The sequence below is a fragment of the Loxodonta africana genome, chromosome 19 (assembly GCF_030014295.1).
Source record: "Loxodonta africana isolate mLoxAfr1 chromosome 19, mLoxAfr1.hap2, whole genome shotgun sequence".
Classification (NCBI taxonomy): domain Eukaryota; kingdom Metazoa; phylum Chordata; class Mammalia; order Proboscidea; family Elephantidae; genus Loxodonta; species Loxodonta africana.
In genome coordinates this window covers 48,590,980-48,606,154 of record NC_087360.1, presented here as the reverse complement: position 1 = coordinate 48,606,154, position 15,175 = coordinate 48,590,980, and the positions used below count along the sequence as shown (strand labels likewise).

Genomic DNA, 15,175 nt, shown 5'->3' with positions numbered 1-15,175 from the left:
TAACAGACTTCACAAATTATCCAGCACTGTGGTTCCCAAATGCCAGTTTTTGTATCTGTTAATCTCCTGGGGAGCTTTGAAACGCAGATTCCCAGATTGCTCTAGAGATTCTGAGGTTTGTTTTTTTTTTAAATAAGATCATGGCTTTCCAAGTAGTTCTGGTAATCTGCCAAGTTTAAGAAATACAGACCTAGGCCAAACTCTCTTGCTTTATTGCATCTTCCCCTCATCATCTAAACATGCTCCGGTCATCTCTTAAATCTTTCCTCTGTCCCATTTTTCTTCCAGCAAAGGTGCTCTCATTTTCTGCCCTCATCTTCATAGTCAGACTCTTGGAAGTTAGTATATACACTTGCCATCCCTGTTCTTGCACCTGCCAATCCCCCTCTAGCCTACTCCAGTCAGCCTTCCTTCCCCATTGTTCTCCAGAGCAATGATTGTACTGTGGCTAAATCCAATGGATATTTTTTCGCCTAACGGTAATCTCTGGCCTCTAAGCAGCATTTGACGCTGTTCACCGTTTCCTTCTTGAAATATTTCCCTTCTTTATTTTGTGACCCCACAGTTTCTTGTTTTTCCCTATTGCTCTGAGCCACTGTTAAGACTCCTTGGCCACTTAGCATCTTCTCCCATGCCTTTAAATGTTACTTTGCCTCACTATTTAGTTCTTAGGCTCTTTTCCTTCCTTCATCTGTATTCACACCCTGGGTGATCTTAGCTACTTATTTGGCTTCTGTCTGTCAGTTGCCTCCAGATGTGTATCTCTAGCCTGGAGACCCTGCCTCTGGACTCCAGGACCACGTATCGAGCTACTTCCTGCCTCAGGACTTTAGTGCTGTAGGTATGTCTCTCACCCTCCTCGCAGACAAGGATCACTCTTACTCACCGTCTCTACTTGGAACTCCTAATCCTATGTGTCTAGACCAGGTGTTCCTCTAGTGTTTTATCTAAGAGAACAAACAGCGCCAACACCCTTCCGGCTGCACAAACAAGAAGCCGGAAAGTCACAAATGGTACCTCTCTTTCCCTTAATACCTCACGTAAATTAGTGCATAAGACCTGCCAACTTTACCTTTGAAAGATCTCTCAAATCCATCTCCCCTCTGCATTTCCAATGCCAAAACCTGAGTCCTGGCCACTGTCCTCTCTCCCTTGGACAACCGCCAAAACTTCCTAATGGTTTTCCTATTTCTGCTCTTTCTTCCTGCATACCCTCTTCACCACACTCTAGCATGAATGATCTTCGACAGAAGCACGCCTGATTATGTCCTGCTCCTCCACTTCCTTAAAACATTGCAGTGACTTTCATTTATATTTAGGATAAAGATATGAATTTTTACCTTGATCTGCTAGCCTCAGGAGGATTTGGCTTTTGTCTGTCTCTGTAGCCTTGTCTCACACTGGATACCCCCTTACTATGAGGATTTCAGTTATATCATCTTCTACCTCTGGGCCTTTGCACATGCTGCTCTTGCTGCCTGCTACTCTCATCCCTCCAATATCAGCTCAAAGTAAAGATCTTCGCACCCTCCAGAAAAGGTTGGGACCTCATGCTCTGCTTTTACAGAGCCTGGCCTCTTCCTTCATTTGCAATGATACATTTAATTATGTCATTATTTGCCTCTTCCCCACTAGATGTTGAGCTGTATGAAGGCAAGGCTGGGACATGGCTCACACCACCTCCTGAACACTTAACACAGTGCTCGGTACAGAACAGATAATCAGTTTTGTTAAGGAATAAATGAATATTATCCCATTATCTGACTGTACCAACTGAATCTCTGGGGTTGGCAATCTAGGGGGTTTACAAGTTTTCATTTTCATGAACAGTGCCAAATGAGTATCCTTATCGATGAATCATTGACCACATTTTTAATTCCTTAGGACAAATTTTGCCAGTGGAATTGCAGTGTGTTACTGCTTTTGATGCAAACAGTCGATTTGTCCATGAAAAAAGATTTTATCAATTAAGATTTCAAACTGTAATGTGTGAACAAGCCCCTTTTTCTTTACCCTATCCAAATGTGTTCTGTAACTTAATTTTTTTTCCAGTTGGATAAGTGATAAAAATGTTGTAATGATCTAAATATACAACCCTGTTTATAGTACAGTAAGGTTTTAATTTTTACACTGAGAGGCAGCTTACTATAATACAGGTTTTGGAGTCATTTTTACAAGACTGAGTCTTCCCATCCAGGAACTTAATAAGGCTTTTATTTTTTCCAGATTTCTTTTATGAACCTAAATAAAATTTAAACTTTTTCTTCACTATAGGGACTAGACATTAATTAATTAATTTGAAAACTTTTGACTGGTTAACAACAACAGCAACAAAAATCACAAGCAGTAATTATTCTGATATTGGTCAAAACAATTAAGCTGATTTAAATAAAGTACTCTGTGGGCTTTCAGAAAAAGTATCTAGCTCATTAGATTGTTATAAAAATTAAATTAATGCATCTAAGACTTCGAGCAGGGCCTGCCACATGGTAAGCTTGCAGTAAACATTAGCCTTCATCATTATTAGGTAAAATATCACACTCTCCAAGACACTATCAAAATAACAATCTGCCACTATAATGTAGTAAACATACATTGTGCACTTATTATTAGACAAGCAAACCCATTGCTGTCAAGTCAATTCTGACTCATAGTAAACCTATAGGACAGAGTAGAACTGTCCCATAGGGTTTCCAAGGCTGTAAATCTTTACAGGAGCAGACTGCCACATCTTTCTCCTGTGGAGCAGCTGGCGGGTTTGAACTGCCAAACTTTCACTTAACATCTGAACACTTAACCACTGAACCACCTTATTAGACAACAGTTATTGATAAGTAGAGCAAAGCATTACTACTGAAAAAAGTTATTTCAAAAGAAAAGCTACACTTCAGCGAATCCATGGCATGTGTGGGAAGATAGAGTGAGGTAAGCCCTAGAGAGCAATACATGTAAAAGACTTTTGCTGTATGAATAGTTCATTATGAAGTCAGACTATTTCATGTTTTACTTATTTTTTTATATCTTACTGTGTCCTGCGACCTAAAAATCATGTCTCACAGCAACACTCTCAGAATGGGTTGTTATATTGTAGGAGATGTTCGGAATGATATTTATGTCACCCTGATCCATGGAGAGTTTGACAAAGGGAAAAAGAAGACACCGAAGAACGTGGAGGTGACCATGTCTGTGTACGATGAGGATGGGAAGCTCTTAGAGGTATGCGGCGTCGCCGAGAAATGCTGTGCCATCAAACATTTCTGTACAGTAACAGTGGACTTCTGACCTGAGTGTAATTTTTCTCCACGTTTGGGTGTGCTTGACTGTTCATAAAGAAAATATATGAGACCTGTTAAATTTGTGATTAGCCTTTGCCATTTTTGCTAATATTCCTATTTAGATTTTTATTCTCACATTTTTCCTGTGCTAAGAAATATTTCAAACCACTAATGATTTCATGTATAAGCTTATGACGCAGGAGTTCTTCATCATTTTCCAGTTATTTAGCCACTTTCCAGCCTGATAAGATCCTCCAGGGCTTGAGTGAAGAAGCGTGGGTGCGTGAGAGGTAGCTGAAGGCACGTTTTGTTTTCCTGGATAAGCAGAACCATAGGAGACGTGCCCATCATACAGTTGTTAAACCAGAAGAGACCTTGGTTAGAGGTCAGCTGTCACTGCTCTTTTATTTTGATAAACCGGAAACTTGAGCCCAAAAAGGATAAGTTACTTTCTCAGATAACACTGGAGTTAGTGGCAGAGCTAGGAATGGATCTGGGTATCCTGACTTCTAGTCAGAGTCCCTCCAACTGTGGTATTCTGTTCACATGTAGAAGAAATAATTTGACTTCTGCCATCAGAGAGAAGGATAGACGGGATGGCTACAGGAGACCTCTTTTGCCTCAGCTGAAACCTTTGTATGAGCCAAAGTTAGCTGCTTTGGAATCCAGGAATCAAGCCCTCAGTTCAGTAAACCTCACCAGAGTGCCTTCTTGCATAGGTACTTAAGGAGCATGATGAAAGACACATTCTGTCATCTTCTCCAGGATTTTATAATCTTTGAAGGAAGCAGATATGCAAATAATTTACTGAGTCAGGTTGTAGTCTGTGTTAGAGGGATAAACAGAATGCTGTGGGCTACAGCATGGGAGTGATTTATCTGTGCTGTTGGACTAGAACCCTGAGCCCCATGAGCTCATTCCAGGTACACTCATCCTGGTTGGTTGTGTCATAGCGTTTCTAACTAGCTTGGAAGTGCCCAACCAAGGCTTGGTTCTGCTAGGTGAAGTGGTGTGTTACTAGGAAAAGATACGGCCTTATAAGTTTCAGTTAACATGCTGTAGCTGTACACCAAGTCCTCCAAGCAAAATGTAGTCAGGAGGAAGTCATTTCCCTCAACTAGTGGTATGTCTACACATGTGGCACGGCTCCCAGTCACCATCGCTGTACCTCTGTTGCCTGAGAGAGAAAAGAAGAAAGAGAGAGAATGTGCAGCTGGGGATGGAAGAGAAGATGAGAATCACAGGACTGAAGTGTGCCAACATGGTGCTGGATCCTTAACTACTCGCAACTTTGTAGACTTTGGCCCTCAAATAAAGTGGTAGAACATTAATCTTACTCTGTTCCTTGTGCCCGAATTTAATCAGCTTATGGGTGCCAGTGTCAGGCATGTGTATGCCGTGTGGAGCACTCTTACTCTTCTTGATAATAGTATCTCCTCCTAATTTGTTTTTTTTTACTTTCCTCCAAAGAAAGCAATTCATCCTGGGGCTGGATATGAAGGCATTTCAGAGTACAAGTCAGTGGTCTACTACCAAGTCAAGCAGCCCTGTTGGTATGAGACTGTCAAGGTGAGACTGCACCGTTGGTAGCCCCTGCTGTGTGGTTAGCCTCCTGTAGATTCTTTTCTGCCTTTTATCCGCAAATCATTCCTACTTTATCCTGAAGTTTTAGATAGGTTGTCTGTGGTGCGCAGTAAGAAATGTATCGATGATGATAATTCTGTGTAATAGCATTCGTCTCTAGTAAACTTAGAGTTCTTAACATTTTCATTCGTAAGTGTGAGGAAATTGAATAGAGAAACTAGGAGCTGTAATGATGTAACTAGGCTGCCACGATGGTCTAAAACCAAATGGAAACTTTTTATACTCACCTGCAAATAGTTTCCCAACATTTTTTCTTCTTGGCCTCTAACCAAGTTTTCTCAGCCTCTTTTTGATTTAAAAAAAAAAAAAAAGCCCACCAGGGTTTCCTTGATTTAAATACGTATATTACAAATTCCAAAGTGCTTTTCACATCTGTCCATCTCATTTGGTCCCCATAGTAGCCCTGTGACTATAACAAGGTATTGCGATGCCCTCTTTTCAGTTAGGCAGCTAAGACTGAAAGAGGTTAAGTGACTTCCCAGAACCTATAGCTACTTAATACCAGAATCTAAACTGAAGCGCACATATTATGAACCCAGGCTCCATCAACTCTTTCTGATTATCAAAGTCGTATGAGCTGTTTACAGAAAATTTATAAAAATTGTACTAATACCTCAATTAAAAAACCAATCCAGACCTGTTGTGTCAATTCAAAGGTAACCATTTTCAACAATTTTATATACTTTATATGTTTAAATTATGCTATTTATATAATTTTATATTTTGTTTTTTTAAAGCTACTTATCTCAAGTTATTAAAAGTTCATCAGAATCATATTTCTAAATACTTGCATAATATTTCACTATATGTAATCATGCCAAAATTTATTTATCATCATGAATTTTTCATTCTTTCATTGCCCCATAGCTCTGTTTTTCCCTGCCCCCTTTGTACAAGTAAGCTGCACAAAGCTTCCTCACCCTCAGTATTTTACCTTTTCCTTCTCTTACAAAACCAGCTACCGTCGACTCTGACTCACAGCGACTGCATCTGTGCCAGAGTAGAACTGTGGTCCATAGTGTTTTCAGCAGCTAAGTTTTTGGAAGTAGATCACCAGGCCTCTACCTCAAGGTGCCTCTGGGTGGGCTCGAACTGATAACCTTTCGGTTAGAAGCTGAGCGCATTAACCATTTGCACCAATAAGGGACTCCTATTATGTATATATATATATATAAAAAAATCCATTGCCATTGTGTCAGTTCCAACTCATAGCAACCCAGTAGGACAGAGCAGAACTACCCCATTGGGTTTCCAAGGAGAGGCTGGTGGATTCGAACTGCTGACCTTTTGGTTAGCACCCAGGTTTTTAACCACTGCTTTACCAGGCTCCTCCTTCTATTATAAAAAAAAAAAAAAAAATTTTTTTTTTTTTTTTGGACCCTAATTATTACGATACCAGTATACTCTTTGCAGTCTGACAGGTCCATATAAACCACAAAGTATCAGTATTTTCCCTCTGAAATATTTTCTGGTTCATACATGAGAAAGTACTAGAAACTTCTAGTATCTCCATACTGAGAATCTGATAACAGTGAAGACAACCTTCAGATTGGTTTGGTTTGAAAATAACAAAATCTCCCTTGAATGAAGCATTATACCAAATTTTGCTCTATAGGAAATTGGTGCTATAATAAGATTCTAAAATTGAGTCTTATTATCTAAAATGAATTATGAGTATGAAGTACCTACCGCATATGTATAAACTATTAAACTCATTATTATTATACAGGTATCCATTGCTATAGAAGAGGTCACACGCTGCCATATAAGGTTCACATTCCGACATAGGTCATCACAGGAATGTAAGTATTAGGAGGTCTGTGACATATTTCCATTAAGATAAATATTTACTCCTGCTTGCAGCACTTTTGTGGGTCTGGAGAACAAGATACTTGCAAACTAAATACTTGGCAGCTTTATTTTAGAATTCACTGGTGCTAAGGAAACCAGATAATGAATTTTGCCGGGCTTCTAGGCTCTGTATTGTCACTGTGTATCAGAATTTCCCAAAGATGTTTTCTGTAGAACATTAAAGTTCTGAGGATGCTAATAGGTGCTCTATGAGAAAAGGGGTCCCATAGTGAAGTGAGTATCATAAATGCTGTGTGTTATATCTCCCTGTTAGGCATTCACAACTCATGTTCTCAGCATATTGCTGAGAAGTCCTACATCAAGAAAATTGTTTTAACTTTTGTTTCATCTCATATCCCCCCAAATTATTTAACCACGGATCCTTGTTTTCCATGAAAGATCTGTTTCAACTCTTAGACCACAGTTCATGAAATAATTCGTCTGAAGTAAGAACAGAGAAGAAAATTGAATGTTTTCAGATTGATCACAAAATTTCCGGAGCTATCTTTGTTCTCATTCAGCACAGTATAAAAATTGAATCCTTCATTCCACAATGTATTTATTGAACAGTGTCTACATCCTAGGCTACAGGCTAGGCCATGGGTATGTGACAACAAATAGGATGCCACCACTACCCTGAAGAACCTCTGTGGTCTAGGGAGGAAAATGAACAAGAGAACCTGTGATGAGTACAGAGGAGTGTGATATGAGCTACTGGGGTGAGCTGCGTGCTGTCGGAGCAGGTAACAGAACTGCCTAACCCAGGCCAGGGGGATTATGTGTAAGGTGTTCTACATCTAAGCTGAGACTTGAAGGTGAATAAAAGCCCAGCAGAGAATAGCACTGAAAAAGTGTGTTTAGTGAAACAAAGTGAGTTCAGTGTGGCTAAGATGGGAGCATTGGTAGCAATGATGATATTAGGTTGAACCATATGAAACTGTATTTATGTAGATCAAAATAGTCAAATTTCATGTGCTTCTACAAAATACTAAGCTAAGATTTATTGAGCCCTTACTTCATACCAGACACTAAGTGAAGCTCTATTTATGTACTATCTTGTGTATACCCGTGGTAATCTTATAAGGCATATCCTAACTTTACCTGTTCTGAGGAGCAGAGAAATGACGTATTTGCTCAAGGTCACAAGGCTAGAAAGGGATAGAGCCTGGATCGACACCTAGGCAGTCTGCTTCCATATGAGCTGGAGTCAGATCATGAAGAATGAAGGCTCTTTTGAGCTGTGTTATAGAGGAGACATTAAAGGGTGTTTGAAGGTTTTCTTTTTCGGTGGAGGGGAGGGTACATGTTCATAATAACTTTTTTTGTAATACCCCAAAATTGGGAATAGCCCAAATGGCCATCAAGAGGACAATGTATAAACCAATTGTGATATAAGCAAACAGTGGATTATGCTCAGCAAGTATGAGCATACACCTGAGTCCCAGCAGACCTTAGAAACACGTCTCTGCATACACCTGAGTCCCAGCAGACCTTAGAAACACGTCTCTGGTGAGAACAGGCCACAGGTTACCCAGGCAGGCAGCGCAGCGAGCACAGAGGCCAAGACCTGAAGACCAGGAGCGAGAGAGCTCTACGTCCTTATGAGGGTAGACCTCTCCAAATGCTACAGGGCCCACATATCCACTTCTCCTGGCACCTGAGCTACGCCTTGGGAAGGAAGAGAAGAGGAAAAACCATGGGTGATGTCAGAAACTCTGGAATACTAATAAATACTTCGCTGACTACTAAGTTTTAAAACAGTGGAAATTGGGATATCTCATGAAAAGGTCTTGAAGCAGGGCAGTTGACATAATTAGATTTGATTTTGGAAAGCTCACTCTGGCTACAGTGTGGCGAAAGTGTTGAGTGGGATAAAACTAGAGACAGACCAGTTAGGAAGCTTTTGTAAAACTACAGGAAAGAGGCAAGCGTGGCCTGCACTCAGGTAGGAACAGAGGGGATAGGGAGAAGAGGCCAGGTCCCAGAAGTATTCAGGACATGAAGGCGACGTGAGTGGGAAGTTGGTGTTACAGCCACACTTCTGATTTGGATGACTGAGTGGACGCTGGAAGAAGAGCATATTTGGGGGTAACAGAAGACTTCGGTGTGGGAAATGTTTCCTTTGAAATAGTGTCTGTAGCTTATTGTCCCTTGCTGAACTGTTTTCGCTATAGTGTGGTTGAACGTCACACCCCTCAGCCAGATGGGAGACCAGCCATCACAGCCATCACCTCCTGGTGTCTGTACTACTGCTCAGACATGTATTTCTGTCTTTTCAGCCAGAGATAAATCAGAGCGAGCATTTGGGGTGGCCTTCGTGAAACTGATGAACACGGACGGCACCACCCTGCAGGACGGGAGGCACGATCTGGTGATTTATAAGGTGGTACTTTACTGAAAGAATGAGACTCAGAGAATTGCTGAGAATTATTTACTCCCATTAAAACTGGCATTGAAGACCCCTTTCAGATTGTTGTATACACATGTCAGAAACCTCTGAAGAGCTGTACTCGTTTACCCTGTAACTTCTAGAAGCCTAGAGGGCTATGGTCACACCAGCTGTGTGGTCTCCAGTCCTCATTCTGGGAAGAGTGAGTTGCATTATCTGAAGAGTGTGTCACCCACTCTTGCAAAGTGTGTTCTGCAGCAAGTGAATGATAAAGGGCTGGCATCTCTCCTACTCTTTGCATCATCCTACAGTTGCCCTGGTGGGAGTTGGTTAGAGTGTGGTGGTTGTGGTAGGATGTGGTTTTGATATCACCATGAGCCAGGTACCGTTACTGTGCTGTAGGGGCGTTCTTTCCTTCCCTAACAGCTTTGTCCCCATTCTTCCCTTTTAACTGCTGCCTCTACTGAAATTTGAGAGTATAGCGTAGCTCCTGGAAGATCTTGTCTTGTCCAGCAATATCCAGGGGCTTTTCACATAGTTGGCAGCTTTTTTGCAATGCATCTACCTGACGTATATTTTCCTTAGGCTCCTTAGTTTATAACTAGTTTTGGAAGGCATAGCACGTTACTCCTTCTTCCATTAATCCAATGAAGTATAATTGTGACCATTTACAGGTTAAAAAAAAAAAAAATCCAGCCTTACTTTCTAGTATATTTGTGTACTTATAGCAGAGATTAGGATACTCTGGTTTCTAACTTAGTCCATTTTCATTCAATAAATTCACTATTTCTGGGCTATAACCTCAACCCCTGTGGAAGGGTATCAAAATGTCTCAGAGTTGGCAGGGATGTTAAGTGTAATTTGATGAAACCGTGCTTCTCATCTTAAAAAATGCTCTGTGTTCACGATAAAAACTTTTTTTTTTATTTGCGTGTAAGAGAGTTTTCCCATGATTTGGTGTTCCTAACATGTTTTTTCCCCAGGGTGACAACAAGAAAATGGAAGATGCTAAATTCTACCTGACCCTGCCTGGCACCAAGGCAGAGATGGAAGAAAAAGAGCTCCAGGCATCCAAAAGCCTGGCCAACTTTACCCCAACCAAGGATAGCACAAAAGATAGCTTTCAGATTGCCACCCTCATTTGCTCCACAAAGCTAACCCAAAACGGTAGGTGTGGTGACCACATTGGCACCAGAATGCGCTTTCTGCTTGGTCTTCCTGGGTGTCTCTGTTAAACCCACGTGGCTAGACCGTATGGGGCTGTGTCTTCTGAGGCTGGAGGCTGGGCAATTTGGATTCCGTTCTCTGCTCTTCAAATGATGTTCTGAGTGGTACTGATCAAACAACTAAAGCTCCTTCTGCGGTTTTGTTGCCCATCTTTAAAATAGGATGAAAAACGTTTCAGTATTTTTAATTTCATAAAACCTATAAATGTATTCATTAACAAAAGCTGTAAAATTTTAAAAGTCTTATCTTTCCTTCCTTAAAGGCAGCAAAGACCTCTAATAATGTGTTCTATGTAGTATATATAAGAGATGTTAGTAATAAAGATATAATACTGGCAAAGAAATATAATCAGTCTCCTACCCAGGGAGGGTTTCTTGTTAGAATTTTGTCCTTGCTCCATCCATTCTCCTCCATTGTTTCCAAGGAGTCATATTTTCCATAAAATCGGCTTCACTTTGTTTCTCTTTCAAATCTCTGATACCAATCTTAACTTCTTGTATAACATGGCATTTCAGAACCAATAACAGCTTCTAATTATTTTAACCTATGTAATATGTTGAACATCGTGAGCCAAGAATTAGCTGCCCGGGGGACTTGCTGTAGAAATTCTATACCCCATATGCTGTGTGGAGGATTAGCTCCTTTGGCAACTTAGGAGATTTGAGCTAGGTACCTGGCAAGGGTTCTGTTTTAGGGAAATCCTAAGATAGACAAAACAGTTTAAATATAAAATACACTCAAGGATCAGGTGGTGATTGATCTTTAGAAGGGGTCAATATTGGGTTTATTTTTATGAATCATGGTTGGCTAGAGAATAAGGATAGTATTTCAACTTGGACAAGTAGCTAGACTCAACAGAGTGAAGTTCAGGGCTGATAACATATGGGAAAGTAAAAGCATACTCACCAGAAATAAAGCCAGAAAACATTCTGAGCTTCACGGAAGACATGACGAAATTGTATCAGTCACATAACTCTTGTTATGGAAAAGTAAGATAATAAACTGCTGCTGGGAGCGCAGATGGTGCGATGTTTGTGGAAGATGATTTAGAAGATCTGGCAAAGATTTTACATGTATTCGGACCCTTCAACCCAGTAGTTTGACTCCTAGAAATTGAACCTCAGTAAACAATGAGAGATGTACACAAAAGTTTATGTTTGAGAATATTTTCCTATTACTCATAAGAGAGAAATACTGGAAACACCCCAAATGTGCAAGAGTGGAAGTCAGTTTAACTAAATTATATAATGTAATCATGTGATGAAATGTATGCATCTGTTAAATATTACATTTCAAAACATAATGAAGAACATGGGGAAAATTTTAGCAGTGTGTATCCCAGTTTTGTGTAAATATATAAAGGCAATTTGGAGTGAAATGCCTGGGTTCAAGTCCCAGCTTCGCCACTTAGTAGCTGTTTGATCTTGGATATGTCACTTGCTCCCTCTGTGCCTTGGTTTCCTCAACTTTAAAATGGGGGTAATAATAGTATATATTTCAAAGAGTGGAATAAGCAAATGTAACTAGAAATAAATAAATAAAACAGTGCCTGCCATAGTAAACACTGTATGAGTGTTAGCTATCATTATTATTATCATCATGATATGTATACAGGAAAAGTAATAATTCCAAAAGTTTGAATAATTCGTATTTAATTTTTTTTTATATTTTCCAGATTTTTTACTGTAAAATGACAAAATGTCATTTTTTAAGTAAGTATGATAGTAGACTATAATAAACATTAATGTACTTTTAGGAACTCTCAAGGGATAGTCAAGGAGGATAGCATTTATTAAACATCTCATAGGTTATCCCTTCCAAACTAGAGCTCAAAGGAGAACAAAGAAGATAAGTAATACAAGTTTATAAAATTAACTTACAACAAAAAGCAAAAGGAATTTCTGTTAGAGATGACTATATTGTTATATTGTTTGTTACCACCAAGTCAAAAATGTAGGCAGGTTTACTGACAGGTAGCACGTGCTCAGTTTAAACACTTCATTTGCTGATACCTAAGTCAACCAACCTTCTAAACGCTCTAAACCTGTGCTGTCCCGATATGTAGCCACTAGCCACATGTACTTAGCGAAATTTAAATGAATTAAAATTATAAATTCAGCCCCCAGTCCCACTAGTCCCATTTCAAGTGTTCAGTAATCCCATGTGGCTGGCGACAGATAACAGTGAACAGCACAGATACACATTTCCATCATTGCAGACAGTTCCATTGGGTGGTTCTTGCCACTTCGTTTTGTCATGCGCATCCCTGATGTTTGGATTTCAAAAAACTCAATATAAATATATGTATATTTATAAGTCTTAAATAACATTCTATCCCAAAAATGGTTTAAAGAGGCAGCCCTCAGCTCAGTCAGTGAGCAGTGATCGTCTCCCAGCATGGCCCGGATTGTAGGGAGGACAGAGGTGGAAAAGAGGGAGAGAAGAGCAGAGACATCACAGAGCATCAGAGGAAGCACAGCATTCCACAGGACAAATAGTAATTGTGGATTGTTCATACATTTGCTTCTAGTTTGATAGAAATTATGAAGAGCCATTTGAATTTATTCTAAAAAAGAACATGAATAAACCATCAACTATATAAGGGAATTCACTAATCAAAGAGGGTGGCTGTTCTCCTTTCACCCTGAGACTGTGACCAAAGGCCTTTCTCCTAAGCCATCGGAGGATTGTTCAGACCCGAAAGGTTAAAAGCCACTGGGGTTTATTACAAACAGGTCTTCTAAAATCTCATTCAATCATTTATTCACTACTTTAAATAGAACAGATGAATTTGTATGGGATTGTTTGTTGCTGGGCCTGTACAGAGCGTGAGAATAGATTTATTGCTCCAGGAAAGGGAGAAAGGAGTCCTGCTCCCTTCATGTATCAGGTTCCTGCAGGTGTGGGGCCCTGTGCTGGCCCATTCACAATTGTCATCTCACTTTACCCTCCAACACCCTAGGACATAAAGGTATGAGTTACCACCCCCTGTTCATTGTTAGGTGCCGTCCAGTTGATCCCGACTCATACTGACTCCATGTAACAGAGCAGAGCTGTCCCATAGGGCTTTCTTGGCCCTAATCTTTATGGGAGGTGATCATCAGGTCTTTCTCCTTCAGAGCCACTGGGTGGGTTCGTACCACCAGCCTTTCGATTAGCAGCTGAAAGTTTAACTGTCTGCACCACTAGAACTCTGTTTATTGATGAGAAAATTTGGTTTTAAAGTGGTAAAATGTCTTGCCTAAGCTCCTAAGTGGTGGACTTGGGTTTTGAAAAGCTATGGCTTTTTCCTTCCCTCTTTCCTTCCTTTTTTTTTTTTAATTATGTGGTCCCTAGTTCTGTCATTTTCCATAATCCCCTCCCAAAGATGATCACTACCCTAAATTTAGGGATTGTCATTCCCTTGCTTTTCTTAAAGTTTTACCACATATGTTTATATCTCTACAAAATACATTGTTTAGTTGTCCACAGTTTTTCACTTTCTTTGAATGGAATCATGTTGTGTGAGTCCTTCTGTACTTGCCTTTCGTACTCAACATTAGAGAAGATTTAGAATAGCCAGAATTCTTAAACATTGCTGATGGGAACAGCCACTCTGGATTACATTTAGACAGTTGAATATGGTCATTCCTCATGATCCAACATTCCGCTCCTATTTTATATCCTGGAGGAGCTGCTAGAAATGAGCACCAGGAGACATAGGAGAATGTAGGATTGATTGTGATAGCAAAAGACTGGAAACAACCTGTGTCCAACAACAGTAGAATGAATAAATTAATTGTGGTATATCCATACAATGGGATAAATACTACACAGCAATGAAAATAAATTAACAAGAACTACACGCATCAACCTGAATGAATCTCAGAAACAGCAAGTCTGATGTTCTTTCTATAATACTAGGGTACTGCTCTTTTCTCCGTTAAGACCTTACGATTCACAGGATGCCAAAATATGTTCTTAATGCAAGCAGTGGTGTGGCATGCGGATATCACATCTCTGGAGCAATGGATGCATGGATGGGTTCTTTGCAGGGGGTGAAGCTGCTGAGTGGATATTCACCCTTGATGGAGTATCTAAATCCAGTTCCTCAGGTAGCAATGAGTAGAGTGAAGTAATGAGTGGTACCCTTAAGTAACTGGCCTCTGGCAGAAACAAGAGATGAGGAAGATAGAAGTGGACCAGTGTCTATTATTAAGTATTTGGTGAATGACTTAAATTAATGAATCAGATTGAGCTTACTATGTTGCTTTAGGGGCTACTAGCTCCCTTGTCCACTCATTCATTTATTCTTTCATCAAACATTTATTTAGCACCTAATTAAGGTGCCTGGCACTCTGGTGGAGTATAAGATTGAATTCTACATGGTTCCTGCGCTCAAGTGGCTCAAATCAATGGGAATAGCCAAGGAGACAGCAAACGTGCCTCTATTATGTGCTATAATAGAGATACATACACCCCTAAAAATTATTGGGGTGAAGGGTACAGGCAGGGGAGAAGGATTGGGTAAGACTTCCCAGAGAAAGTTTGAAATGGATCTTCAGATACAAGTAGGAGCTCCCCAAATGCATAGTATTTCTGGGCATTTCAGACAAAGGGAAGGACTTATGCAAAGACATGGAGACATTTCAGAGCATGTCATAGTTTGGGGAGTAGTGAGTTGTTCTGTTCAACTGCTGAGCAGTAAGAAAACTGTGGGAGATGGGGCTGGCGTGAGGGGCTGTAGGCAGGGCCTTACTGCATGAGGTAATTAAACTTTATAGACAATGAGGAGTCACTAAGTACTGGG

General features: G+C 40.2%; 1 protein-coding gene across 10 annotated transcripts in view; it reads left to right on the top strand.

Moving 5' to 3' along the window:
• Positions 1–15,175, top strand: part of DOCK5 (dedicator of cytokinesis 5) — a 233,671-nt gene that overhangs the window by 126,427 nt on the left and 92,069 nt on the right. For all 10 annotated transcript variants that reach the window (XM_064272667.1, XM_010592365.3, XM_023550999.2 and 7 more), the window contains 5 exons: positions 3,092–3,216; positions 4,746–4,844; positions 6,649–6,721; positions 9,050–9,153; positions 10,143–10,326. In XM_064272667.1, coding sequence (XP_064128737.1) covers positions 3,092–3,216; positions 4,746–4,844; positions 6,649–6,721; positions 9,050–9,153; positions 10,143–10,326 — 585 coding nt within the window. The remainder of the gene's footprint in view (positions 1–3,091; positions 3,217–4,745; positions 4,845–6,648; positions 6,722–9,049; positions 9,154–10,142; positions 10,327–15,175) is intronic.